The 24875-nt window shown below is 42.8% G+C and overlaps 1 protein-coding gene and 2 long non-coding RNA genes across 5 annotated transcripts in view; 1 reads left to right on the top strand and 2 right to left on the bottom strand.

Moving 5' to 3' along the window:
- Positions 1 to 1719: 1719 nt before the first annotated feature.
- LOC141920141 (uncharacterized) lies at positions 1720 to 3615 on the bottom strand. The gene is made up of 3 exons (XR_012622225.1): positions 3233 to 3615; positions 2607 to 2705; positions 1720 to 1925 (listed from the first exon to the last, which is right to left on the bottom strand). It is a non-coding gene; the product is annotated as an uncharacterized LOC141920141 (long non-coding RNA).
- Positions 3616 to 4348: 733 nt separating this feature from the next.
- Positions 4349 to 6553, bottom strand: LOC141920140 (uncharacterized). Of its 3 annotated transcripts, none has more exons than XR_012622224.1 (3): positions 6481 to 6553; positions 5540 to 5968; positions 4349 to 4526 (listed from the first exon to the last, which is right to left on the bottom strand). It is a non-coding gene; the product is annotated as an uncharacterized LOC141920140 (long non-coding RNA). The 3 variants fall into 3 exon arrangements; XR_012622223.1 differs by having other exon boundaries at positions 6516 to 6553; XR_012622222.1 differs by lacking the exon at positions 6481 to 6553 and having other exon boundaries at positions 5540 to 6473.
- Positions 6554 to 16454: 9901 nt separating this feature from the next.
- PDZK1 (PDZ domain containing 1) overlaps positions 16455 to 24875 on the top strand; it is a 10903-nt gene continuing 2482 nt past the window's right edge. The window contains exons 1-6 of the mRNA XM_074813293.1: positions 16455 to 16492; positions 20615 to 20826; positions 21132 to 21384; positions 22373 to 22509; positions 23789 to 23984; positions 24232 to 24428. Of these exons, the coding sequence (XP_074669394.1) occupies positions 20617 to 20826; positions 21132 to 21384; positions 22373 to 22509; positions 23789 to 23984; positions 24232 to 24428 (993 nt within the window). The 5' untranslated portion in view covers positions 16455 to 16492; positions 20615 to 20616. The remainder of the gene's footprint in view (positions 16493 to 20614; positions 20827 to 21131; positions 21385 to 22372; positions 22510 to 23788; positions 23985 to 24231; positions 24429 to 24875) is intronic.

The following is a 24875-nucleotide window of genomic DNA, read 5'->3' as shown; positions in this document are numbered from 1 at the left end:
AGTAGAAATCACAGAATCACAGAATCATCTAGGTTGGAAAGGACCTTGAAGATCATCCAGTCCAACCGTTAACCTAACATTGACAGTTCCCAACTACACCAGATCCCTAAGCACTATGTCGACCCTACTCTTAAACACCTCCAAGGATGGGGACTCCACCACCTCCCTGGGCAGCCCATTCCAACGCCCAACAACCCGTTCTGTAAAGAAATGCTTCTTAATATCCAGTCTAAACCCTCCCTGGCGCAACCTGAGGCCATTACCTCTTGTCCTGTCACTTATTACTTGGTTAAAGAGGCTCATCCCCAGCTCTCTGCAACCTCCTTCCAGGTAGCTGTAGAGGGCGATGAGGTCTCCCCTCAGCCTCCTCTTCTCCAGACTAAACAACTCCAGTTCCCTCAGCCGCTCCTCGTACGACATGTGCTCCAGACCCTTCACCAGCTTCGTTGCCCTTCTCTGGACACGCTCGAGTAATTCAATATCCTTTTTGTAGTGAGGGGCCCAAAACTGAACACAGTCATCGAGGTGTGGCCTCACCAGTGCCGAGTACAGGGGTAAGATCCCTTCCCTGTCCCTGCTGGCCACGCTATTGCTGATACAAGCCAGGATGCCATTGGCCTTCTTGGCCACCTGGGCACACTGCTGGCTCCTGTTCAGCTGGCTGTCAATCAACACCCCCAGGTCCCTCTCTGACTGGCAGCTCTCCAGCCACTCCTCCCCAAGCCTATAGCGCTGCTGAGGGTTGTTGTGGCCCAAGTGCAGCACCCGGCATTTGGCCTTATTGAAGCTCATACAGTTGGCCTCAGCCCATTGCTCCAGCCTGTCCCGATCTCTCTGCAGAGCCTCCCTACCCTCGAGCAGATCAACACTCCCACCCAACTTGGTGTCATCTGCAAACTTACTGAGGGTGCACTCGATCCCCTCGTCTAGATCATCAATAAAGATGTTAAACAGGAGTGGCCCCAAAACCGAGCCCTGGGGGACACCACTCGTGACTGGTTGCCATCTGGATTTAACTCTGTTCACCACCACTCTTTGGTCCCGGCCATCCAGCCAGTTTTTTACCCAGCAAAACGTGTGCCCATCCAAGCCACGAGCAGCCAGTGTTGCCAGGAGAATTCTGTGGGAAATGATGTCAAAGGCCTTACTAAAGTCAAGGTAGACAACATCCACAGCCTTTCCCTCATCCAATATGCAGGTCGCCCTGTCGTAGGAGGAGATCAGGTTTGTCAAGCAGGACCTGCCTTTCATAAACCCATGCTGACTGGGCCTGATCATCTGGTTGTCCTGCATGTGTTCCCATGGGAAACTATCCCCATTAGCTCAGAGAGATCCACAGCCAATCTAGACCAAATCTCCAACATTTTTCAAGTCTTGCATTTAGCATGCGTAGACAGAGGAGTATGAAACTTATTCCACATGTCACAGTGTGGCAGCAATCATTTTTAGTTTCACACCCTAGGAGAAGAGGATACATCTTCGTGAACACAGTTTTTATCATGCAGAAATTTCACTTCAGAGACAACCATGTGATGTCCCAACGCCCTCTGCAAGAAAGCTCCTGGACACAGAGAGCTTACCTGTTACATTCACTCTAATAAAGTGGCTCACAGCAGTTAGGACACTGTTGTTTACTTTGGCCCTGCATTGATAATGGCCACTGTCTGACTGGTTGACTTTCTGAATTTTAAGAAGCAGAGAGGACGTGACATTCACCTTGGGGTCTGAGTTTCGTGAGGGGTGCAAGCTTACTATCTCTTTCCCAAACCCAGTCTCATTTTGCTTCTTTGCTTTTTTGTACCAGTGAGCCTCCATTTGTGACGACTGATTCTGTTGATGCCTGATGAGGCAATTCAAATTCAGGGTCTCTCCTTCTTCCAGGTATTTCATCATAGATGCATAAATGATTTCCAGCATACTGTGTTCTGTGGTTCAAGACAGCAGACATTAACTGAACTGACCTTTGTGCCAGGCCAACTCCCCCTCCCTCACCATACTTCTCCATTTGTTTATGCACTGTGAAAGCAGGGGCTATCTTACACTCCAGATGTGCACAGAGCATCCAGGATAACAGGTACCACAATGAAAACAATAGTTTTCCCCTCATGTGAGAGGAAGAAAAAAATCTGTTTCCTATCGCAGATCTTGCAGCAAAGGCATTATGTGAACAGAATATTCTCTATAAGCTTTGCTGTTTTCATAAAAATGAGAGATGGGAAGAGTGTCCTTTCTTCAAAAAATAAAGCAAAAGCATCAGGAGAGAGGGATATTTGTGGGGGCTGTTTGGGTTTTTTCTCTTCAACTTGATGGTTTTTGCTATTGTCTCATCAAAAATTCCATGGAAAGATAATATAAAAATACCGATTGGCTCAAAACACTGCTCTTTTGGGATCAGATTTCACCTCTTAGCTTCCTGGACAAAATTGAGCATGGAAAAAAAAGGCTGAAAAACATCATGTAGAGCATGCTCCACTGGAAGCTTATTGTGATAGATAATCTTTCTTTCCCATAACCCAGGCAGCATCTCTCAGCCACACCAAGTAACTCCAAAACAGGATTTAAAAAATGCCAACAGGATGTTTTTTCTTGCCAGGGCTCCTCCTTACCTCGTACCAGCATTGCCAGAGCTGCCATTTGGAACATCAGAACAGGGCTGCTGCCTCCAGCCCCAGTGAGGAATCCTGTGATCAGAGTCATCTTCTGCACTAAAAACGGAAAGAGAAGAAAAAAATCATAGGCAGTCATCCCTCAGTTCTTCTCATGGTGCAGAGAAGAGCTATTATTACTTAGTTTGGTACTGCAAGCCTGTCCTAGCACTTACAAAGCAGTCAAAAGTGCACAGACCTTCCCCTGAAGTGATGAGCTTGTAAATGACAAAGTAACCCTCTGCATTTAAACTTAGACCACAGTCACGCAATTATTGCTGCAGTTTACAGTGAATTGAACAACTGTCAACAAATTCCTAAAAGCTAGTAAAATTCCTTTGTAATTATTTCTCTTCCTCAAGAGAGCACCTGCATCAAAATGTCTGGCTCCCAGCAAACTTTCTCAGGACATTAAAATGAATGTACAGAACAACAGGCTACTGGCATCTCTTTTTCAACGATGGAAAAAAGAAAAAAAAAAAAATCAAGTCTTGTTACTAATGTTACTGTATTTGTACTCTGAGTAGAAGAATTTTGATGTGGGCATCAGGAAAAAAAAGAGAAATTCTGAAGAAAATAATGCTTACCACAAAGTCTTCCTGTTTCAGACTAGTGTTAAGAGTCAGGAGAGCTGCTTTCTTTACCTCAGAATATAGATTTTCCTTTTCCCTGTAAAAACAAACCTGTCTTTTAGAAATGTCTGTAAGTGCCAGACCAGCAAGTGGAGCTCAGCATGCTGCTGGGAATGAGAAAAACGAGAGTGGTTTGCTTGGTCTCCATCTTCCAAATGGTAGGTGGCTTGAAAGATTCTGAGGTTAAATAAATAACCAAGAATCAAAAGCTTTAGTTTTTTTTTCACTTGGGGTTTAGTTTTTTCTCTTCTCACCTACCAGCGAAGACCAATACATGAAACAAAGCCATGGCAGGACTTCTGGTTGATCTACATTGTCCAGTGCTTGTAATCTGTGTTCTTAGGTGAGTTAAATCAGTTCTTTTGGGTATGTTCTGATCTTCGTGTTGGTAGGGGAGGACAGCAAAATGGTGTGTGTGAAAATGACAACCTAGCATTTATCTGCATTTTTCTATACTGCAAAGAAATTCCTGTGTATGCTGTACTTGCCAGAATTTGAATGTCTGGTTGGTTTCTGTGTTATTTTAACTACAATATCTATTCTTCACTTATCTTTCAGCTCTTTATTGGCTTCCTGAAAGGGTCCCCGTACATTTTCTGGTGTCAAGCTTTCAGTTACAGGTCTGCTATGCAGGACCAGGAGATTTTATTGGCTTTTACCAGCTAAGGCCAGCTTAGCTAACATTTCCTCTCTCAGATGACCCAGTAATTTTCAGACACTTAAAAGACTCAGAAGAGGTTTCATTTTCAGAGTGCAGACAAGAAGCATGAGTTCAGTTGCTCTTTTAACAGCTTTTAAGATGCATAGAGCACAGTGGTTAATGTAAGGGGAATAATCAGAGCTGCCAGTTTACAGCCTCTGCAACCTATTAAAGCAATCAAAATTCTTGCTATTAGCAGAAAGTAGTTCAGTGTCGCAGACACGTTTACTGAAAATGTACGCTCTCTGTGCAGCAAAGCCGTTAGTTTCTAGAGTTGCTTCCAAACTTCCTTAAGAAGACACCTCATCTGTGAAAGGTACTGACTTGAGAGCTCAGACAGAAGCATCAGTCATTCACAAAGCATGCACAAATCAGAGCAAAGCAAGATTTTTATTTTTTTTAATTCTCCTTCCACTTCCTCTCATATCTCAGGCCAATCCCAAAGCAATCATTTCTTCTGCAGAGGAAGCAACGTGTTCTTTGAAGTCCATTCAGCATCACGTCTGTCAGTGGAGCATAATCCCAGTTACTCAGCCTTCACGGTGGAGCCTGTGGAGCAAACAAGAATGAGCATGTCTCTGAGGTTTCTCTTCAGAAATAGGGCAGTGAATAGTCTTTTTATCTGAGAAAGGCCTAAGGAGGCTTTAAGCCAGCACTGTGAGCTGTGCCTATATTCTCAACAGGCATCGGAGCTGGGTAACATAGGAAAATACTGAGGGTGCAAGGGAACACCTCCTAGCACACGCACTGTGTTAATTCAAACAGGGCTTAAAAGAGGAAAAAAATCCCCTATTTCAACCATAAAAAAGAAAAAAAAAAGTAAAAGCAAGTAGCAAAGTTCTACTTGCTAAGTAAATCTGAATAGATGCCCATCTGTTTTAAGGCAAGTGAGATTTTTTCAGATGTCTCAGTGTTAGTAAATCCATCAGATTCAATACAACAGTTAACAAATTTTCATTACAAGATTTCAAGGCAAGGATATATCAGGGCTAGGAAAAACAGATCACAAGATCAGACAATATATTCTCCATTGTCCCCATGTATCCTGTGTATTTCCTGCTTGAGGAACCTACCTCCTCATGAAAGGAAAAAGAAAAAGATGCTTTCAGTTCTTGTGTGTGTTTATATTAAAACAAAAGATAAACCAGCGATAGATTTTAGCTAATGAAATCCTGATATTTTCATCCTACTTTGTTTAACTAAAAAAAAAAGGCAATATGGGAGATATACATACCCTAAAAAAATGTGTTCTGAGGCTGCTTTGGACTATCACCTTCATGTATACATACCCATAATAATGAAAGAAAAATTTCAAATAAGGCAAATTCCAGGATTTGTCTTAGTGGTATGTAAATCATATTCAGAGAGCAAGAGAGCAAAATCAAGTTCAGTTTCACCTAAATCATCTGTTACAAATGAAAACCAGTACAGTCATGAGGAAGAACATATACAGAAGATAACCAAGTCAGATTAAACAGTTCACAACAACTGATCTGTAACTAGATAACCCCATATTCCGTATTTGCAACAGAGGTTTCAAAAATGCATTTCAGAGGAGCTACCAAGTTTTCCTAGAACTGAATCCTGACAGCTCCTGCTCCAGCTTTCAGCTCTGTAAGTGAGATGGTGGGAAAGCCTGGTCCTCATCAAATCTGTGAAGAAGGATGTATCCTCTAGGTGGTCTGGAACTGCTTTTTCACCACTTTGGACACAAGGGCACCAGGAACAGGCATGACACAGCTGTGCACCAGATGTTCTGGATTTCAAATAATCCTGTTTGTAATCTGTACTAGATACTTGTCTCTGCCCTGATCATATGGCAGTACTGCATTTTGGATGCGTTGGTCAGTGATGACTAAAAGGCACCCTTTTACCTTCCCACTTTACCAGTTTGCTGGGGTTGCTTTTGTAGAATACTACTTCATCACTATACATCTTATACATCAGCTTCTATAAATGACAAATGGGCTGTCATTTTTACTTGCTTATATCTGGAATAATAAAAGAAAAAACAAAAAAATACCCATCAAAACCCAAGAGTTCTATATTGAATTAAAACATAAGGCTTTTTTCCACAGTGATCGTTATTTTTACTAATGCTGTGAAGCAATTTGGAACTAATTTTGAAGAGGACAGAAAGGTCACAAATTTTGTACCTCAAGATATACATATTCTCTAACTGCAAAAAGAATAGGTCCAGGTACCAATTAGTAAAAAGATGCACCTTCTTTTTTTGTTTTTTTAAAAATCAAAATAATAAATTGAACAACATCAATCAAATAACACAAAACAAGAAAACCTTGAGAAATCAATGCTCCACTGTTATCTATGCTGATTAAATATGTAACTTCACAGTATTACAGTGAATCAACAGACTAGCAGTCAAGTGATCAAACCCTCAAACTAATATAACAGATTATCACCACTCACAAAGTTAACCCTAGGAGAATTTAAGACAATGACAACATCCTTCAGTTTCAATTCCCTTAATACAAATGCCTACCTGATTTAAGTGTCCATTAGCTACTTTTTCCTTACCCATTACTGTCACTAAACACAATCACAAAGGGCTGTTATTCCATCATCCTCTTCGTCGAAAGGACACAGTGGGCTTTAAAGAAGGTATGGCAGTTAAATCACATAGCAGCAGCTTAAAATACAACCATTAACACAAGAGAATCTGACTCAGTGACAAGTTGTGGTTTAAGTTTAGGAAATCATTAAAGGGCTCTGTTGGGAATCTGTCATGTGCACAGACAAATGAAACCAAGAGATAACAGTACAACTTCCCCCCCACAAAGGCGAAACAAAACGCACAAGAAAATAGAATAAACTACTTCTGCTTAACTTCTTGGGATCTTGTCATAGGCTGTATGGACTCAAATACTGTGGAGATTACTGCCACACGCACAATGTGTTTCATTCCGGCTTATGCTGGCTTCCCCAGTGACATAAATCTTTAAATTCTTCCTCCTCTGAATGACATGCCTGAGGAAACAGCTTAATGTAACTTCAGCTATCTCTGTGGATAACAGAATTTTTATTTTTCCTTCTCTGGTCCTTATTTCTTGAGAAGGCATGTCCTACTTGCTTCAGCTCTGAACCTGGTTCAGCATTTCAGGATCACTTAGTTTTTTAAGCCCAGGTATAGTCATGTCACTCAGGACGATCTTCAAGACAGGCAATAAGCTAAGATATAGGTGGGTATTTCCTAGAAAGTTTTAGTGTCATCTTCCAGCTGAAATTAGGGACACAAGCTCTGCTGTCACCAAAACCAGTTTTGCTCTTACAACCAAGCCAACCTTATTTCCATGTATGCATTTTATGGAGATTTATTCTGTCCTTAGTACTTAGGCATGAATTTCTGGTAGGATCTGTTGCTTGTTTGGAGGGAATTTTAAATGAATAAATATAAGCTCATAACCAACTCTACTGGCTTTTACACCATATTAAAATAATTTATTTTTATACTATTTTTGTTTCTCACATTAAAGTAATCTTGGGTTCAAATACTGTCTAAATTTATATCCCTCCCAAAGCTTATAGTAATGGTTTTCAATAGTTACACAGGGAAAGGGCTGCATTCTGCGTTTCTGCATAGCAGTAGCCATTTCCTTTTTGTGATAACAGATAACAAGCCTTTCAAAGCCACAAAGTGACAAGAACTAATAAAGAGCAGGCATTATCCACCCCCACATTTCTATTAACAGTTCTGTAAGCATCATATAAGCCTCATCAGAGCAGAACACAATAGCTCCCCCAACACAAAAGCAAATATACAGTGACCGAGAAGATGGAAACTTCTAAAGGAAGTTTGTATTTCTCTTTGCCTTCAAGGCTACATTCAGACTTTCCATTATGATCACTGATCTCAGAAAGAGAGGTAAATGAATGCTATTCCAATTTAAATCCTTCTTGTAGTGAGAGTGGACGCACCCAGTAAGAAATCTGAAGCAAAAGTTAGGTCCTTGGCATACAGAAGAGAGTCAAAATAATTCTCCTGGATTCCATGAAGCAACATCAATTATATTTGCTGTGGCTAATGCACCTTACCCCTCCAAACATCAGTTCAGCCTGAGTCTAGGGTAATGAAATGTCAGAATAGTATCACAGAATCACAGAATCAACTAGGTTGGAAAGGACCTTGAAGATCATCTAGTCCAACCATTAACCTAACACTGCCAGTTCCCATCTACACCATATCTCTCAGCGCTATGTCGACCCTACCCTTAAACACCTCCTTTATCTTTACTGACAAAGTGAAATTAAATACTCAATAATACTGAGGTTAATACAGAAATTAGAGACATTTCCTGGATGATTACAGCCTTGGGGGGGGGGGGGGGGGGGGGGGGTGGGGGGGGGGTGGGGAAGGGACCAGGATGAGATGGGACACAGGCAGCAGGAGGAAGAATGGAAGACGGGAAGAGAGAGATTCACACTTGCTGCTGTCAGAGCCTTAGGCCTGGATACTTCCTGTCTCACAGACCTGTATTTTTGGAGGAAGGGTATATGCTTACTATAGTGACTGTATAAGCATCTCTTCCTCACGCTCCTTGAAGAAAATAGCAAAATATTTATACATTTCAAAAGCTTAAAAGAAAAGGAATACAGTCTACTGTCAAATTCAGAAATCCATCTCCAGAGGGCAAGAAACGCACATACAAGTGACAAAGTAACTTACTCCGTTCTTTCATAGATCAGAAGAAAACAGTTTTATAAGAGTACACACCCCAGGAAAAAGAAAGCTCCATGTGCTGAATGGAAAAACCCAGACTAGTGGATTTGTAACATTATTTTTTATGTCTCAGCATCTTGCATGTCCAAAGATTACTGAATGATACAGCAATTAAAAAGCAGAACCGAACAAATACATGTCCAGAAAACGCCCAACAGAAGGAGCTCAAAAGAAAAGCCTTCCCACATGTTACGAGTGCCAGAGGGAAGACGAGAATTCCAAAGGCATTGCCATTTGAGCAGCATTAATCGAACCAACTTCAGTTGGTGTTATCCAAACAGTTCTGCAGACAGCCTGATTGCTGTGCATGCATGTCAATATATACGTACATGCCTGCAGCCATTAATTGTGAACACACACACAGCTCCACGGAAAAGTCTACTTAGCTCATATAATTCCTTATCTTTAAGACCTTCAAATTTTTGCTTCAACAGAAATTTACAGTTTTTAACATTGATTTCTGCCTGGCATGATAGCAAAAGAAGCTGTACAGACACACCTCACAGTTAAGTCCGTAAAAAATTCTGCACCTAAAACCCCAAATTCATGATCAATACAGAATATTTGTTGAACAGCTAAAGACGAAAGCATTGTCTATAGTTTATATTCTCCAGTAAAAAGGTCACTAGGGAAGACAATTCAATATTTAAAGCAAAGCCTGGGGGAAGAGGACTGCCACTGTAATTCCTTACTGACAGGTCCAGGGGATAACAGAATACCTTTCTTTGCTGCAAACACAGGGACAGCAAATGATTTTTTTTTTTTCCTCCCCCATTTTTTAGGAAGACATAAGCCCAAAACACTAGCAGGAAGGGTATTCTCCCCTTCCTCTGCAAGCCTGCAAACCAGCAGGATTGTAATGTCATTCCTGTTTTTTTCCCTGACTCTCTTTACCATATCAGGAGCATATAGTCACCAGAAAAGAAAGAATTAATTACCACTTGGCTATGTGCAGGATGACTGATGAATATTCATTTGGTAGCTCAAATGGACTTTGCCTCATGATTAAGGAGGACTTCAGTGAACCAAATATTCCTATGACAAATCACATGGTTCTTTGTATCATACTTGCCAAACTAGAGTGGAAAACCCATCACTGGAAAAATAAGGGGCAAAGGGAAAGGGCTGTACTGATTTTGAAGAGCTCAAATACAAGAACAAATAAAATATGCCTTCGTATTACTCTACTGAAGGAGACCTTAAAACAGTCCCAGGCTCTGAGTCACAATCCCTGTCAGACTCAGCTGTGGAAGGAAAGACCTAGCTGAAGAGGCCGCTGCCCCCTCGGATGGCAACAGCAACTTCTTCAGGGAGCATATCTCTATCTGACAGAGGTTGTGACTCACAGCCTTCAGCCATCGCAGTTCACAGCCTTGCATATTAATATAAATTGAAAGTGATGTTGCCTCTCATTGGGTTGCTGTGGCTTAGACCAGGCATACCACCTTTCTGGAACTCAGTGCGGGGGCATCATTTTCTGCAGGGAGTCAGGGACAGCTTTACTATTGTCCTAGCTGGAGTCAGCAGAGGACATGAATAAGCCTGTATTCTCCCAACATGCTGCATCAGAAAGATGAATTTTCATTAACTAGTTTGTTATGAATCCAAGAAAAGGATGGCACTGAAAGGAGACTAGTGTGCTTGTGATCAGCAAGAATATAGTGAGCAGTACAGGTAAATGAGGACTATTTAGAAGTCCTCATTACATAGATTTTAGAGGATTTCTCCCAGGCAAGAAAGTTCAGTTGTGATCAGTATAGTCACCATCATAAAGATTTAAGAGAGGGAGTAATTTTACAGCAAAATACCCACATAAACTTTTTATCCATAGAACAATGCTGACAGTAATACATATCATTTGAGCACAACTTCATTTTCAGAACCAAACATATGAACTATATTCATTCAAATTTAGGGTTGGACTCCTTGTACAACTGTGTTAATAACAAAAGGCACCTTTCAGTCGACTGACCTTTGTAACTTTATGCTTGTATTATAAACATTAAAGATCTACTTCACCAATCTTTCATTAACAGCTCTGTTTTCTATTCCTCTCATCCAGTGGAATGGCCATGAAAGCAGTTTCTTCACCATCCCTTAACACAACCTTGGTGAGTCACAATTTAAAAAATCAAAACAAAACCGCTTACAGGAAAAACAGAAGTGATCCAAGAAGCTAGCTACCCTTTTTTTTTTTTTTAAACTCAGACATAGATATGTATAAACCCTTCAGATGTGGATAAGTTAGATAAGGGTCATCATCCTGGCACCAATGGGCACACACTCTCCTCATGTCTGCATCCAAAACAGGGCCAGGAAGTGACCTGGGCCACATACATACTTCCTGGCAAAGAGTAAGGCTTTGGTAAATAGCACCTACTGAAACTAAGCCATGGCTTAATGCCAGCTGCGCCAGGTTTGGCTCTCTGCACTCTGCCACTGCTGTGAGACTTGGAACAAACCACATGTACCCCCCATTTCAGGCTACTAGAACACATGCAGCACAGCTCTCATCTTATTTCAAATGCTAAGTAGGAAAAATACGATTACCTTTGCTGTCACCATTGCCCATTTGTCAGCAGAACAATTCACCCTTCCTTGAAGTCTGGCAGCTCTTCAGGTTGTTATGAAGAATCACAGAATCACAGAATCATCTAGGTTGGAAAAGACCTTGAAGATCATCTAGTCCAACCTTTAACCTAGCACTGACAGTTCCCAACTGCACCATATCCCTCAGCGCTAAGTCAACCCTCCTCTTAAACACCTCCAGGGATGGGGACTCCACCACTGCCCTGGGCAGCCCATTCTAACGCCCAACAACCCGTTCTGTAAAGAAATGCTTCCTAATATCCAGTCTAAACCTTCCCTGGTGCAACTTGAGGCCATTCCCTCTTGTCCTGTCACTTATTACTTGGTTAAAGAGGCTCATCCCCAGCTCTCTGCAACCTCCTTCCAGGTAGCTGTAGAGGGCGATGAGGTCTCCCCTCAGCCTCCTCTTCTCCAGACTAAACAACTCCAGTTCCCTCAGCCGCTCCTCGTACGACATGTGCTCCAGACCCTTCACCAGCTTCGTTGCCCTTCTCTGGACACGCTCGAGTAATTCAATGTCCTTTTTGTAGTGAGGGGCCCAAAAATGAACACAGTCATCGAGGTGCGGCCTCACCAGTGCCAAGTACAGGGGTAAGATCCCTTCCCTGTCCCTGCTGGCCACGCTATTGCTGATACAAGCCAGGATGCCATTGGCCTTCTTGGCCACCTGGGCACACTGCTGGCTCATGTTCAGCTGGCTGTCAATCAACACCCCCAGGTCCCTCTCTGACTGGCAGCTCTCCAGCCACTCCTCCCCAAGCCTGTAGCGCTGCTGAGGGTTGTTGTGGCCCAAGTGCAGCACCCGGCATTTGGCCTTATTGAAACTCCTACAGTTGGCCTCAGCCCATCGCTCCAGCCTGTCCAGATCTCTCTGCAGAGCCTCCCTACCCTCGAGCAGATCAACACTCCCACCCAACTTGGTGTCATCTGCAAACTTACTGAGGGTGCACTCGATCCCCTCGTCTAGATCATCAATAAAGGTGTTAAACAGGAGTGGACCCAAAACCGAGCCCTGGGGGACACCACTCGTGACTGGTCGCCAACTGGATTTAACTCCATTCACCACCACTCTTTGGGCCCGGCCATCTAGCCAGTTTTTTACCCAGCAAAGCGTGCGATCAACCAAGCCACGAGCAGCCAGTTTCTCCAGGAGAATGCTGTGGGAAACGGTGTCAAAGGTCTTACTAAAGTCAAGGTAGACAACATCCACAGCCTTTCCCTCATCCAATATGCAGGTCGTAGAAGGAGATCAGGTTTGTCAAGCAGGACCTGCCTTTCATAAACCCATGCTGACTGGGCCTGATCATCTGGTTGTCCCGCATGTGTTGTATGATGGTACTCAGGATTAGCTGTTCCATCAGCTTCCCGGGCACCAAAATCAAGCTGACAGGCCTGTAATTTCCCGGATGATCCTTCCGACCCTTCTTATATATGGGTGTCACATTGGCCAATTTCCAATCTGTCGGGACCTCCCCGGTCAGCCAGGACTGCTGGTAAATGATGGAAAGCAGCTTGGCGAGTACCCCAGCCAGCTCCTTCAGCACCCTCGGGTGTATCCCATCCGGTCACATAGACTTGTGTATGTCTATGTGATGCAGTAGGTCACTGACTATTTTATTCCTCCTGGAATGCGGGGGGGTCGTTCTCCCAGTCTCTGTCTTCTGGCTGAGGAGGCTGGATTCCCTCAGCACAACTTTATACAACTTCATACAATTTACACCTCAGCCCCACAGATGCAAAGATCAGCTCTAAGACATGTAGGGTCTTGAGCACACACGGAGATACATTCTCCTTGCACCTAGACATCAGCATCCCATTCAACCTCCTGTCACGGCCCTAGGGCTAACCACCAGCCTCAACTCAAAGAACCTTCCCCTCACCATTCGTATTTACTAATGTTTCATAATTCACCACACCAGAAGCTTAAATAGTCCGCTGACTGCTAGACCTTTCTCCCTCAACTTTCTTTTCAAAGCCTTTTGAAACTGCTGCACAGCTTCCACCTCCTTCCCATTTGGAACATGACCATACTTTCCCTTCTAGAAACACAGAATGTTTCTATGTTTCTCTAACATTTTACATTAGTGTAGCACCTTATTCTTGAAAAATCTTGTCTGGACCCAAAACAACCTCAAGCGACTATCACAGTGGCACTGCAATAAAAAAATACATCTTGCTTCAAATGCTGAGTTGTTTCCTTGTATGCTGACCTGAGATCCTTGTATGTGTTCCCATCTGCACTGTGCTTAGCTGCAAAACTATGAGCCACTGTGATTCCCCTTCTCTATGTCCCTCCTCATCCAGTCTTTGTCTTGTCTGAAAGATTGCAAGCAGAGGACAGGGCAGGGTCTGACTTCTCTGGTGCTTACAACATTGGGCCTCACTTACTTAAGTATTTAGACTACATTAGACAAAGAGGAACAACAGGCTTGCAAATCCACTTAGAGTAAGTGGATTACAGTAAGGCTTTTACAACATTGATGACTGTTCTGTTGCAGCACATTTAGGTTATGCTTATTTCTATTACCTTTCCTTTGAATTAAACAGTTGGAGCAGATAGCCAAAGAAAACACAGGTATTATTTCTAATAATCCAATTCCACAGCAGGTTAATAAGGGAAATAAGTAATTTTAAAGCTTTCTAAAACTGAATGAGATTTTTTAACAGGAAGTTCACATGGTCAATTCATTAAGTATCATGGCATACCAAGATCTCAACTTTGGAGGCTTCCCCCCTCATTAGAAACACTATCAGTTCAGTTCGTGTCTATAAGCATATCCTGCACATGCTTGTGGCCAGTGGATAAGATATGCTCTTACAGTGGGTTGACCCCAACCAACAGCCAAACACCCACCCTGACTCCCTCTCAGTTCTCTCCTGCAGGATGGGGAAAAAAATAAAGGGAAGGCAGGAAGACTCATGGATTGAGATAACGACAGTTTGATAGGGAAATGAAAGCTGCGCACACAAGCAAAGAGCTACTTCCCATCAGCAGGCAGATCTTTAGCTACTTCATAGGAAGCAGCACCTCAACATGCACAACAGTTTCTTGGGAAGACCACAAATATCTGCCCTTCCTCCTTTCACCAAGCTTTTAATGCTGAGCACAACATCAAATGGTATGGAATATCACTTTGGTCAGTTTGGGTCAGCTGTTTCAGCTCTGTCCCCTCCCAGCCTCTTGCTCATCCGCAGTCTACTCACTTGGGAGGGCATGGGGGAGAGAAAGCCTGGAGAGAAAAAAACCACTGCTCAAGAACAACCAAAAAAATGCAAAGCACAGCACAATGTGGGCTGCCATGAAGAAAGCTAACTCCATCTCAGCTAGACCCAGTACAATCTCAGCCCCTTATTCCATACCTTTCACATCACGCTTAGGTCACCCATTTTCTGATGCACCTAAATATCCTCTGTCCCATTCAGACATTGTTTAATTTCTATACTCTGCTCAAACCCTTTCATTCTATTTCTCATTCCTGAAATTCCTTCTTACCAACTCTTACAACTTATACTACATACTTAAACCATCTTTACATCCGATAGTCAGGTTTATACATCCTCATTAACCACTATACCTTGTCCTTTGACATATATGCAGATATTATCCCCCCATTCCATGCTTCCCCTCCCCCAAATGTCCATAGGAACAGTCAATGACTTTGGTCCTATATGTCAAGAAGATCACTCAGGACAGGAAAAGCAGTATATCGGATTGTTGAGCACCAAGACCACTCGGGCTGGGTCAGCGCTGCATTCACATGGTTCCTTGTGAGGCTCATGCTCTGTTGCTTCAGGTGATTCCTGCTATATTACTTCCTATATCATACAAGTTAAATCATGCATTATTTTCCCCCAGAGATAAATCTCCTTGAGGTACATACCAGATTTCCACTTCCTTCTACACTACCCACTAAGTGTACCTGGGTCCTTGAGCAAAGACAAGCCAACAAATGGGCTTTCCTTTTCCCAAGGGAGAGCAACCCACACTGCCTTTCCCAGCCACTTACTTATATGTACTAAGGGGACCTCATCTCCTCCCACAGTATGTAGGAGCTTTGCTTGGGCAAAACCTGGGCAGTGATATCATTTGGTGTTAAGTGGCTTCTGCTAAATTTACGTCCCATTCCGCAGTGCCCTATGCTCTCAGCATAGTCTTTAACAGTCCATTGTATCATTCAATCTTTTCCGAGGTTCGTGGGTGATATGGTAGATGATATACCAAACCAATGCCATGTTCCTTGGCCCAGGACTACACGAGGTTATTTCAGTAATGAGTTGCACTGTATGACTCGACTCCTTCTGGGCTACCATGACACAGAACATGATTTTCAAGGCTCAGGATGGCATTTCAAGCAATGGCATGGTTTACAGGGTATGTCTCCAGTCACCCAGCAGACGCTTCCACAATGGTAAACAAATAGCACTTGCCTTGGCAGGTTCAGAGCAGTGGTCTAGTGCAGCCAATTTGCCAGACCTCACCATATTGATATCCCAGCCACCTCCCTCCCACTATTCCAAGGAGATTTTACTCACATGGGCCACTTGATTGCAGTGCATATTTCACATGTGTGATGGCCTCAGCAGTCAGGGCTACCACTCAATCACAAGCCCATTTTTTCATTGTATCTCTCCCAGTTACTCTCCTTGAATTCTTCAAGCTTTTTTATCCTATCTTCTCCCCTGTCCTGTAGAGGTGGGGAGTGAAAGCAGCTTGGTGGGCATCTGGCTGCGGGCCAAGGTTAACCCATCACAGTCCTTTTTATTGGCATCCAACATGGGGCACACAGATTTGAATTGGTAACTTCTTGATCTGCAGTCAAATGCTGCTGGACCAGGTCAATCCACCACAACCCAAACCTGCTCCCTTTAAGACATTTCTTATAGCAGGAGAAGGCTCTTGCCCAGAGCAAAGATCAGGCTTGTCTCGGATGACCTCCTTGACTGAGTTTTTGAGTACAGTTATCAGTAGAACAAAATTCAAAGCTGCTGAGAAATGCATGTGATTAGCACTTCTGCAGGCAAGGACAAGGCAGCCTATCAAGGTGTTGAACATATTCAGTGAAACTTGGTTAAATAAATCATCTTTTAAATCAACCTTTGCCCAATCAAAGTTCAGCCTTACTTATAGGTACAGCCACAGGAGGGACAGCAAAAGAGAATTCCTGTGAAGGCTGCTCCACACATACAGGTAAGAAATGCCTTTTTTGCTAATCTCTCTTCCCTTAGAAAATTCCTTTTTACAATCCCAATAATTTTGCATGTAAAGATTTCATGGATTAAAAGGAGTAGTACGCAGTGCACTGTAACCTTTCGTCCATTTCTAAATATGAAGAAATAATCTTTCCCATAAAAGCCTACTGTTTCTTTAGCTTTGTGTACCACTGTTTTTGCATGTTAACTTCAGGAATTAGCAGATTCCCAGTGTTTGTCAAGAAAAGCTGCTTTGAGTTGTAGTTGCGATCAATACAGTCTGATGTGTTCCAAACAATGTCCAAATAATAGGGCAGTCCATCTCTATACAGAGTTAGTCCCAGTGCAACTACACAGAGACTCAGAAAAAGCACAAGGCACCTGACCAAGGGGAACAAGTGAATCATGATCTGCAGGCTTCCTACCCCTCCACGCTGAAATTCCCCATATTCTCCAGCTTCAGTGACCTCTGTGCCAAACCCCCATCACACATTCATACTGTTCTATATGCTGCCCAGCTAAGCTCAACAATGCACTTTCAGCTTCAACAGCAAACAGTGTGTAGCATGGGTAGCCACAGAGGTGGCTCTGCAGTAGGCTGCTATCGTGGAAGGATTTGACTGCCAGCTACTTCTAAAAAAAGGAAAAGAAAGTAAGGTCAGTTCCCACATACATTAGTCACACAGGTGATATAAAGAGAAGAAAAACCACAGAGTTGCAAAGAAATCTTTACATGCAAACAGATGAATTTTCTTAGTATTTATTAGGCTGTGATTAATGGCTAATCTCTGCAACACAGCTTTGGTGTTTTGACAGACTTCTGTCAGTAGAGGCAGAAAAACAATCTTTCCAGTAAAATACAAATCAAGTTTGTTAATTACCCAGATTTTCCAACTGGGGAAAGTTGTCTTCATTCATCTTGGTTCCTCTATCATCATGGATCTTTGGCAGGAGTTCCTAAGACAACTCTCTTTGGAGTTTTTTCCTGGTCACAACTATTGCTTACTTTCAGTAGGTAGTATTCCTGCTAATGATATGCATCACCCAAACCCGAGTTCCGTTACATCATAAAATCATAGTTTAGGTTGGAAGGGACTTCTGGAGGTCATCTGGTCCAATGCTCCATACAAAACAGGGCCAACTTAGATCGGGTTGCTCAGGGCCCCATCCAGCTCAGTATCTCTAAGGATGGAGGTTTCACAGCCTCTCTGGGCACCTGTTCTGGTGTCTGACAGCCCCCAAGATGAAAAGCTGTCCTTATGGCTAATTGGAATTCCACTTGCTGCAGCCTGTGTCTGTTGCCTCTCATCCTACCACTGTTAACTTCCAAGAAGAGTCTGGCTCTGTGTTCTCTACACACTCCAGTTAGGCAGTTGAAGATGTCAGTAAGATCTGCCCTTCATTTTCTTTTCCCAAGACTGAACTAACCCAGATCTCCCAGCCTCCTTAAACATCATATGCTCCAAAACCTAAATCACCTCAGTGGACTAGCTCTAACATGTCAATTACTTGGGGAGCTCAAAACTGGAGACAGTACTCACATGTGGTCTCACAAGTGTCAAAGAGAGGGAAACAATCCCTTCCACTGACCTGCTGGCTACATTCTGATGTCACCCAGTATAGAGTTGACCTTCTTCACTGCAAAGATACCCCACTGACTCACATTCAACTTGGCCACTTAAGTGCTTCCAGCAACGCTGCCTTCTGGCCAGGCAGCAGTCAGCCTGTACTGTTGTTCGTGGTCTAGATTAAGATTTTTTTTTTTTTCACTTTTCTTCACTGATCTTCATAAGGTTCCTGTCAGCCCATTTCTCCAGCCTGCTGAGGTCCCTCTAAATAGCAGCCCTAACCTCCAGCCTATTGACTGCTCTCCCTCAGTTGGGTATCATCGATCAGCTTGTTGAGGATGTATTCTGTCTCACTGTCCAAATCATAAAGATGTTAAATGGTATCAGCCCCAGTACCAACTCTAAAGAACGTCACTAATAACCAGCCAACAGCTGGATTGTATACCACTGATCAAACCCCTCTGAACCTAGTGGCCCAGACAATTTTCTGCATCATCTAGGAGTCTGCTTATCCAGTACATACATCACCAAATTGGCTACTCTGATTGTACTAGAGGCTGTATCAAAGTCATTGCAAAAGTTGAGGTGAACAGCATCTACTGCTCTCTACTTGTCACAGAGACAGTCCACTCATCCTGTAAAGTTATCAGGTTCATCAGGTATCACAAAAATCAGTAAATCCATACTGTCTGATCCCAAACACCTTCCTGTCCTTGGCATATGTCCCTTGACACAGCTTCTAGAAGGATTCGCTTCAAAACCTCTAGAGGACAAAAGTCACTGTCTAATAGCAATCTGGTAGCAATCCTCAACATCAATTATACTTTTTAACCAGCTGGCCTCAAATTCTCTGGGGAAGTAACACAGCACCCTGGAGACACTGACTGGAAATTCTGCTCCAATCGTCACAAATTCATTGAGAAATCATTTGAATCAAACTACTGCAGTTACTTCAGCAGCCTGTCATTTCTAAACCAAATTTGATTTCTTTCCTTTCTCACACAACATCACGTTTTTATATTGATTACATCTCATGTCATTGTTAAAGTCACCAGGATTGGAGATAAAGTTTTAGTTAGGCAGCAAATTGAGGCTTTATGGTGATTTCAGGATTCTTGTGAGAATTGCAAGATAAGGATACTGTCTCAACTCCTCTGTTTTGTTCCATACAGATCAGGCAGTATTAAATTACCTCTCCTGCAAGTGATTACCCGAAGGCACATTCACATTGTCAGTAGGTGTCTGCCTGAATACTCCACACTTTTGTTAGACCTCACAATACCTGCATTCATAGCTTAGCCAAGTCTCACATATATAATGATATACTAAAGTGAAATAGCTCTGTTAGTCATAACAGAATCAAAAAGTGTTTAATTAGGATTCAGAGGCAGAGGAAAACATGGACAGCTCCAAGACCTTTGACTCTACCAGTAACTTCTAAAGGACACAGAAGTAAAGCAAGTGCACTATTCTGTGTGAAAACTGAAACACAGAGGTATCAAACCCAGCTAGAAGAAAAAAGCTTTGTAAGTGGAGACAAGGGTCTTCCTCATTCCTTTATAGTCCTTGCTTTCCACCCTCCAATGCAAATCCTGCACTCATTAACAGTAACACTCCAGTTACAATGTCCTGAAACTTAATTTTGTTTAGTTAAAATAACTAAGAACAGAAAAGCCTGGCTGGGACAAGATCCTTCCTTGATCCCACCTGCTCGTGCATCTGCACAGGTTGCCCAGAGAAGTTGTAGAGTCTCCATCCTTAGAGATATTCAAAGGCTGAAAGCTGGGATGGTTCAGCCTGGAGAAGTGAAGGCTCAGGGGAAAATTACCAATGCATAAAAATATTTGAAGGGAGGGTGCAAAGAAGATGGAGCTAGGCTCTTTTCAGTAGTACCCAGTGACAGGGTAAGAGGAAATGGGCACAAACTGAAACACAGGAAGCTCCATCTGTATGTAAGGACACTTTTTTTACCATGAGGGTGACTGAGCACTGGCATAGGTTGCCCAGAGAGGTAACGGAGCCTCCCTCCTTGGAGATACTCAGAAGTTGTCTGGACTTGGTCCTGAGGAACTGGCTCTAGGTGGCCCTGCCTGAGCTGGGAGGTTGGACCACATGTCCTCCAAAGGTCCCTTCCAACCTTAACCATTCTGCAATTCTGTGAAACCCCATTTTGTCACGTAACTTTCCCGTAGTGTTCCAGTATTTTTGTGCTGACATTATTTTTCCTCTGTAAGACTTAATTCTGATATTAAATCCTCACCTCAATTTTCGCTATGTTATCACGGGCACACAACTTCTTTCCTCCAGTTCTGCATCTTGCTTAACTTCATTTGAGATAGGGAGACAAGAAAAGCGAGGAGGGAAGAGGGAAAAGGGATTGGTTTCTTCTCCCTAGCCTTGTTAACTGGTTTCAGCTTTGCACAGCTGGATTTCCTGGGAAACAAAAACCCAAGAATTATGAAGCAAACTGTCTCAACACGTATTTAGAGAAAACATATCTAGGTAAGATTTCTGTTTTTACTCACACATATCTTTTCCATCCTGTTTGGTAGAGATGACTTCTGTTCTCCAGCCCCGAGAATGCAAAGTGACCAAAAAGCCCCAAAAGAGCTATGGATTCTACCTGCGTATTGAGAAAGACACAGCAGGGCACCTCATCCGGAATGTGGAAAAGAACAGTCCAGCTGAAAAGGCTGGCTTGAAGGATGGAGACAGAGTCCTCAGGGTTAATGGTGTGTTTGTAGACAAGGAGGAACACGCACAGGTACATCTCTGTTTAGTCTGAGGTCCCTACCACTCCACCATTACCCAGACCCACTGCCACTATGTGAAGCTTTCTCTTCCAGTTTTTATGGCAGCTTTGTCTAGAAAATCCAAGAGCTGAATCAACTGCTCTGAGTATCTCCCTGCATCATTCATTACCCACCATGGCATGGAATGTCTTTGAGGTGCCTCCATAGTGCATAAGCAGAGACAACAAAAACAGGAGACAGTGCAACTCTTCCCTGGGGAGAGCTTTTAGGTCAATCACTCTAGCACCTGCTTGTCATTTCACCTTGTCCACTACAGGTGGTAGAGATTGTCAAAAACAGCGGGAATTCTGTTGTACTTCTTGTTCTGGATGACGCATCCTATCAAAAGGCAGAAAAGGAGGGAGTGAACTTGGAAGAGCTGGGTCAAAAGGTGTCAACAGGACAGCAGCAGGAGCAGCAGTCTCTGTCTCCCACGGCCAATGGAGCAATCACTGCAGTTCCACAACCCCGGCTCTGCTACCTAGTGAAGGAGGAGAAAGGCTATGGCTTCTCTCTGAAAACCACGGAAGGTAAGAGCGTGAGGAGAAGAGATGGTGTGTGTATATATGTGTATATACATATATGTGTGTGTGTATATATGTGTGTATATATATATGGCAGCAGGGATAGAGGCAACCACAGTTTATAGATGGGAGTAATGAGGACACACAAACTGCTCTTTTTAACAGAAAGAAAGTAAGAAGCAGCAAGGTAAGTTCAGCTCGATCTCTAGTCCATTTCTGTACAGCATATGCAATGCATGGTTTTCTAAGGACCACATTTCTTATATGGTGGAGAAAAGATGAAAAAGAGATAAAAAGAATAGGCTATTTTCTGCTTGTTATTTAAGCCCACTTACCAAAACCAAATTTGCAGTCCCTGCTCAAATACCAGATATACATTCAAGATGCTACCTTAAGTCCTGTTCCATTTCTCCAAATCACCTCAGGAATCAGCACACAAGGTTCTGGACAGCTGTAATAAACACTTTTCTGATCTGTAAGTTATTTCATTTAGAAAGCAAGGGATTTTGAACCTCTTCCACATATGCCTTTCTTCCAAGGCCAGTCAACAGCATAGGGAAGCCTTCTGGAAAGCATCACCTCTGAAGAGTATTTTGGAATGCAATAGAACTGCAAGACCAAACATAGAAGTCTTCCAAACACAGGAAATTATGAAATGCATAAAACAAGAATGAAAGCAGCTCCTCACTTCAAACAGGGGGAGGGGGCAGGAATCAAATCCCTTTCAGCTATCTGAATCAGGCCCTTTGTCACTCTTGGTAGAGAAATAAAAGATTGTTTGAGCTGCAGATAGTGAATAAATGCCTCCCCCCACCCTGAAGTGATTTTGCCAGGACAGAATAAGAGATAGAGGTGTGTCTATGTGGAAGGTTTGTGATGCCACTGTAATCTGCACATAAGAGTCTCTAAGGACATCAGTGCTGAGTTCCTTAACCATTAAATTCCGGCATATTTCAGTGACTTACCCTGTGTAATGAGTTTTCATTTATTTTAGGACAGAAGGGGTTGTTCATAGTAGAGCTTTCACCACAAGGAGCAGCTGCAAAGGCTGGTGTCCAAAATAACGATCGCCTGATTGAAATCAATGGACAAAACGTGGAAAATGACACACACAAGGAAGTGGTGGAAAAGGTATTTGTTTGTATACTGATTCATCTTCTGTTCTGGCCCACTTTCAAGCTATCAGGGTTACTGAGGAGTCAGGTCTGGCTGATTTGAATGCTTCACAGTAAATGCTGGAAGCGACTGTTCATGTATCATTAACATGGCAGAGTACCCCTCTGCTTTGGCTCTGTTGTCAAGCAGCCTCTTGAACTGACTCTAAATGAACACTGCCACCAAGACAAGCCAGAGAATTCTAAATAACAGAAGTATACTGCTGCCAGGGACCCTTTTAAATAAATCATGCTCTGTTCCTAGAAGTCCTGGAAATACTCCTAATGGTAAGAGGGCAAGTCATCAAATGTGGTTTTCAGGGCAGGAAGACGGGGAACTCTCTGATGACACAGTTAGCATGGAACAAGGAAAATTCATGATTTTAGACAGTAATTCCTTTCTCCTGTTAAGAAGTCCAAAACTATTGAAAATTACTGCACAAGTAATTTCACTACCTGGCCTCAGCTGCAAAGAACACTGTTAAGGAGGCTTCCAGCTTTCCACTGTCAGTGCTAAAATGCAGCTGGAGCTGAAGAGATTTCAGAGCAGCATGAGACAGGCAGTACACGCTCTGGCATTCCAGCATCACGATTCAGCGCACACTACTAACTATGGAACTGCGCAACACGCGTGTTGTGTTGAGCTGTTATAACATCATCAGCAGAGTGACATTGGTTAAGATGAGTAAAGAGGGCACCCATTAAACTAGAAAGGAATGAGGGAAGGATGGACTTGGAGAGGTTGAACAGACACACGAAAAAACCAAACCTCAGCATCAGTAATACAAGAATACAGGGAGATGGAAGAGGACCAAGATTGACAGAAACTTGACTCTTGTCATTGTATTCTGGAATAGTGGTATAGATGGCATGATATGTTCATATTGTAGGGTTCCACATCTAGATAAGCCAAGCACTATCTACTGAGGCTCCCTGGATTCTATCAGCACTGTATGCCACCCTCATGACACTCTGCAGCTAATTCCCTAGAGGTCAGGAACACAGTATGAAATACAAAAAATTTCCTCATATATATATGCTGGATCTTACATGCCCAAGATCTTGTCATGGTCCAAATTTCTGACTGGAAGAAAAAAAAAAATCAACTTACAGTAGCACAGCCTACACCTTATGGCTCATTCACCAACAGCACACCCATACACCACTATGTACCAGTACACCAGTTACCAAAGTATCTAAAATTCCCACATGTTGTTGAAGGGGTGACATCTGAGACTGTATGTGTACTGTCACAGGTAAAGAAGTCTGAAAATCATGTTATATTTCTACTTTCAAATGAAGAAACGGACCACTATTACACAAGCCAGAAGATGGTACTGAGCAAAGAGAGTGCCAACCTAAGATTGCTTCCCCTCAAACCACGACTAATGGAGATCCAGAAAGGAAAAAACAGTTACGGCTTTTATCTACGGATGGAACAAAATACTGGTGGTAAGAACCAGTGGCATTCGCTATACAGCTTCCTCCTGTACAAGGTTTGCAGACATCATTCTCTTTGGCTTCTTGCTGGTCATCTAGGAGAAGTCCTCCACAGACATGTTGCAAACAGGGCTACATCAGGGAAATGGTCTCAACCTGAAGTGCAATTCTGACAATCAGCCTTTGGGATGCATTTTAATGTCTTTAAACTTACTAAGCATATGCCTTCACATCAATCTTTTTTCCCTTCTGATCTTAGATCATGTAATCAAGGATGTTGATTCCGGGAGCCCAGCAGCCAAGGCAGGTCTCAAAGACAATGACATCTTAGTAGCTGTCAACGGCGAGCCAGTGGATGGTCTGGATCATGAAAGCATAGTGGGAAAAATTAAGCAGTCTGAGGCAAAAACCACACTGCTGGTAGTGGATAAGGAGACTGACGCCATGTATAAACTGGTAAGAAAATGCAAACTACTGCTAAGAATTGATAATTTATCATTATGAAGAGACATATGCAGCAACAAAACAGCCAGTCTGCTCTGACAGACACTTCTTCAACTTGCAGGAAATGTCTAAGATACACCAATATTTCAGCAACTCTCCTTGCACTTGTACAGCAAGTCACTAAACACCCAAATTTTTGGCCTCATGCAGTATTTTATAGGCACTATTGGAACAATTCTAAATTTAAACACATCACAAGAAAGGTTAGAAGTTTAAGACAGCAAATTCAGAGCTTACATGGCTGTGTAACCATTTATGAAAAAAAAGAGTAACAAAATTCCCTTCTCACATAGATCCAACACTGTAGTTTTCCACTCAGAAATTAATAGCAAAGAGCTCTTTACTGCAGCTCAAGTCTGAGTCATTAAAAAGGTTTCACATAAAACATGTTGAGCATGA

Source organism: Strix aluco, chromosome 2 (assembly GCF_031877795.1).
Source record: "Strix aluco isolate bStrAlu1 chromosome 2, bStrAlu1.hap1, whole genome shotgun sequence".
In the NCBI taxonomy this organism is placed as follows: Eukaryota; Metazoa; Chordata; class Aves; order Strigiformes; family Strigidae; genus Strix; species Strix aluco.
Note: the sequence above shows the minus strand (reverse complement) of the source record. Positions and strands in the feature narration are given on the sequence as shown.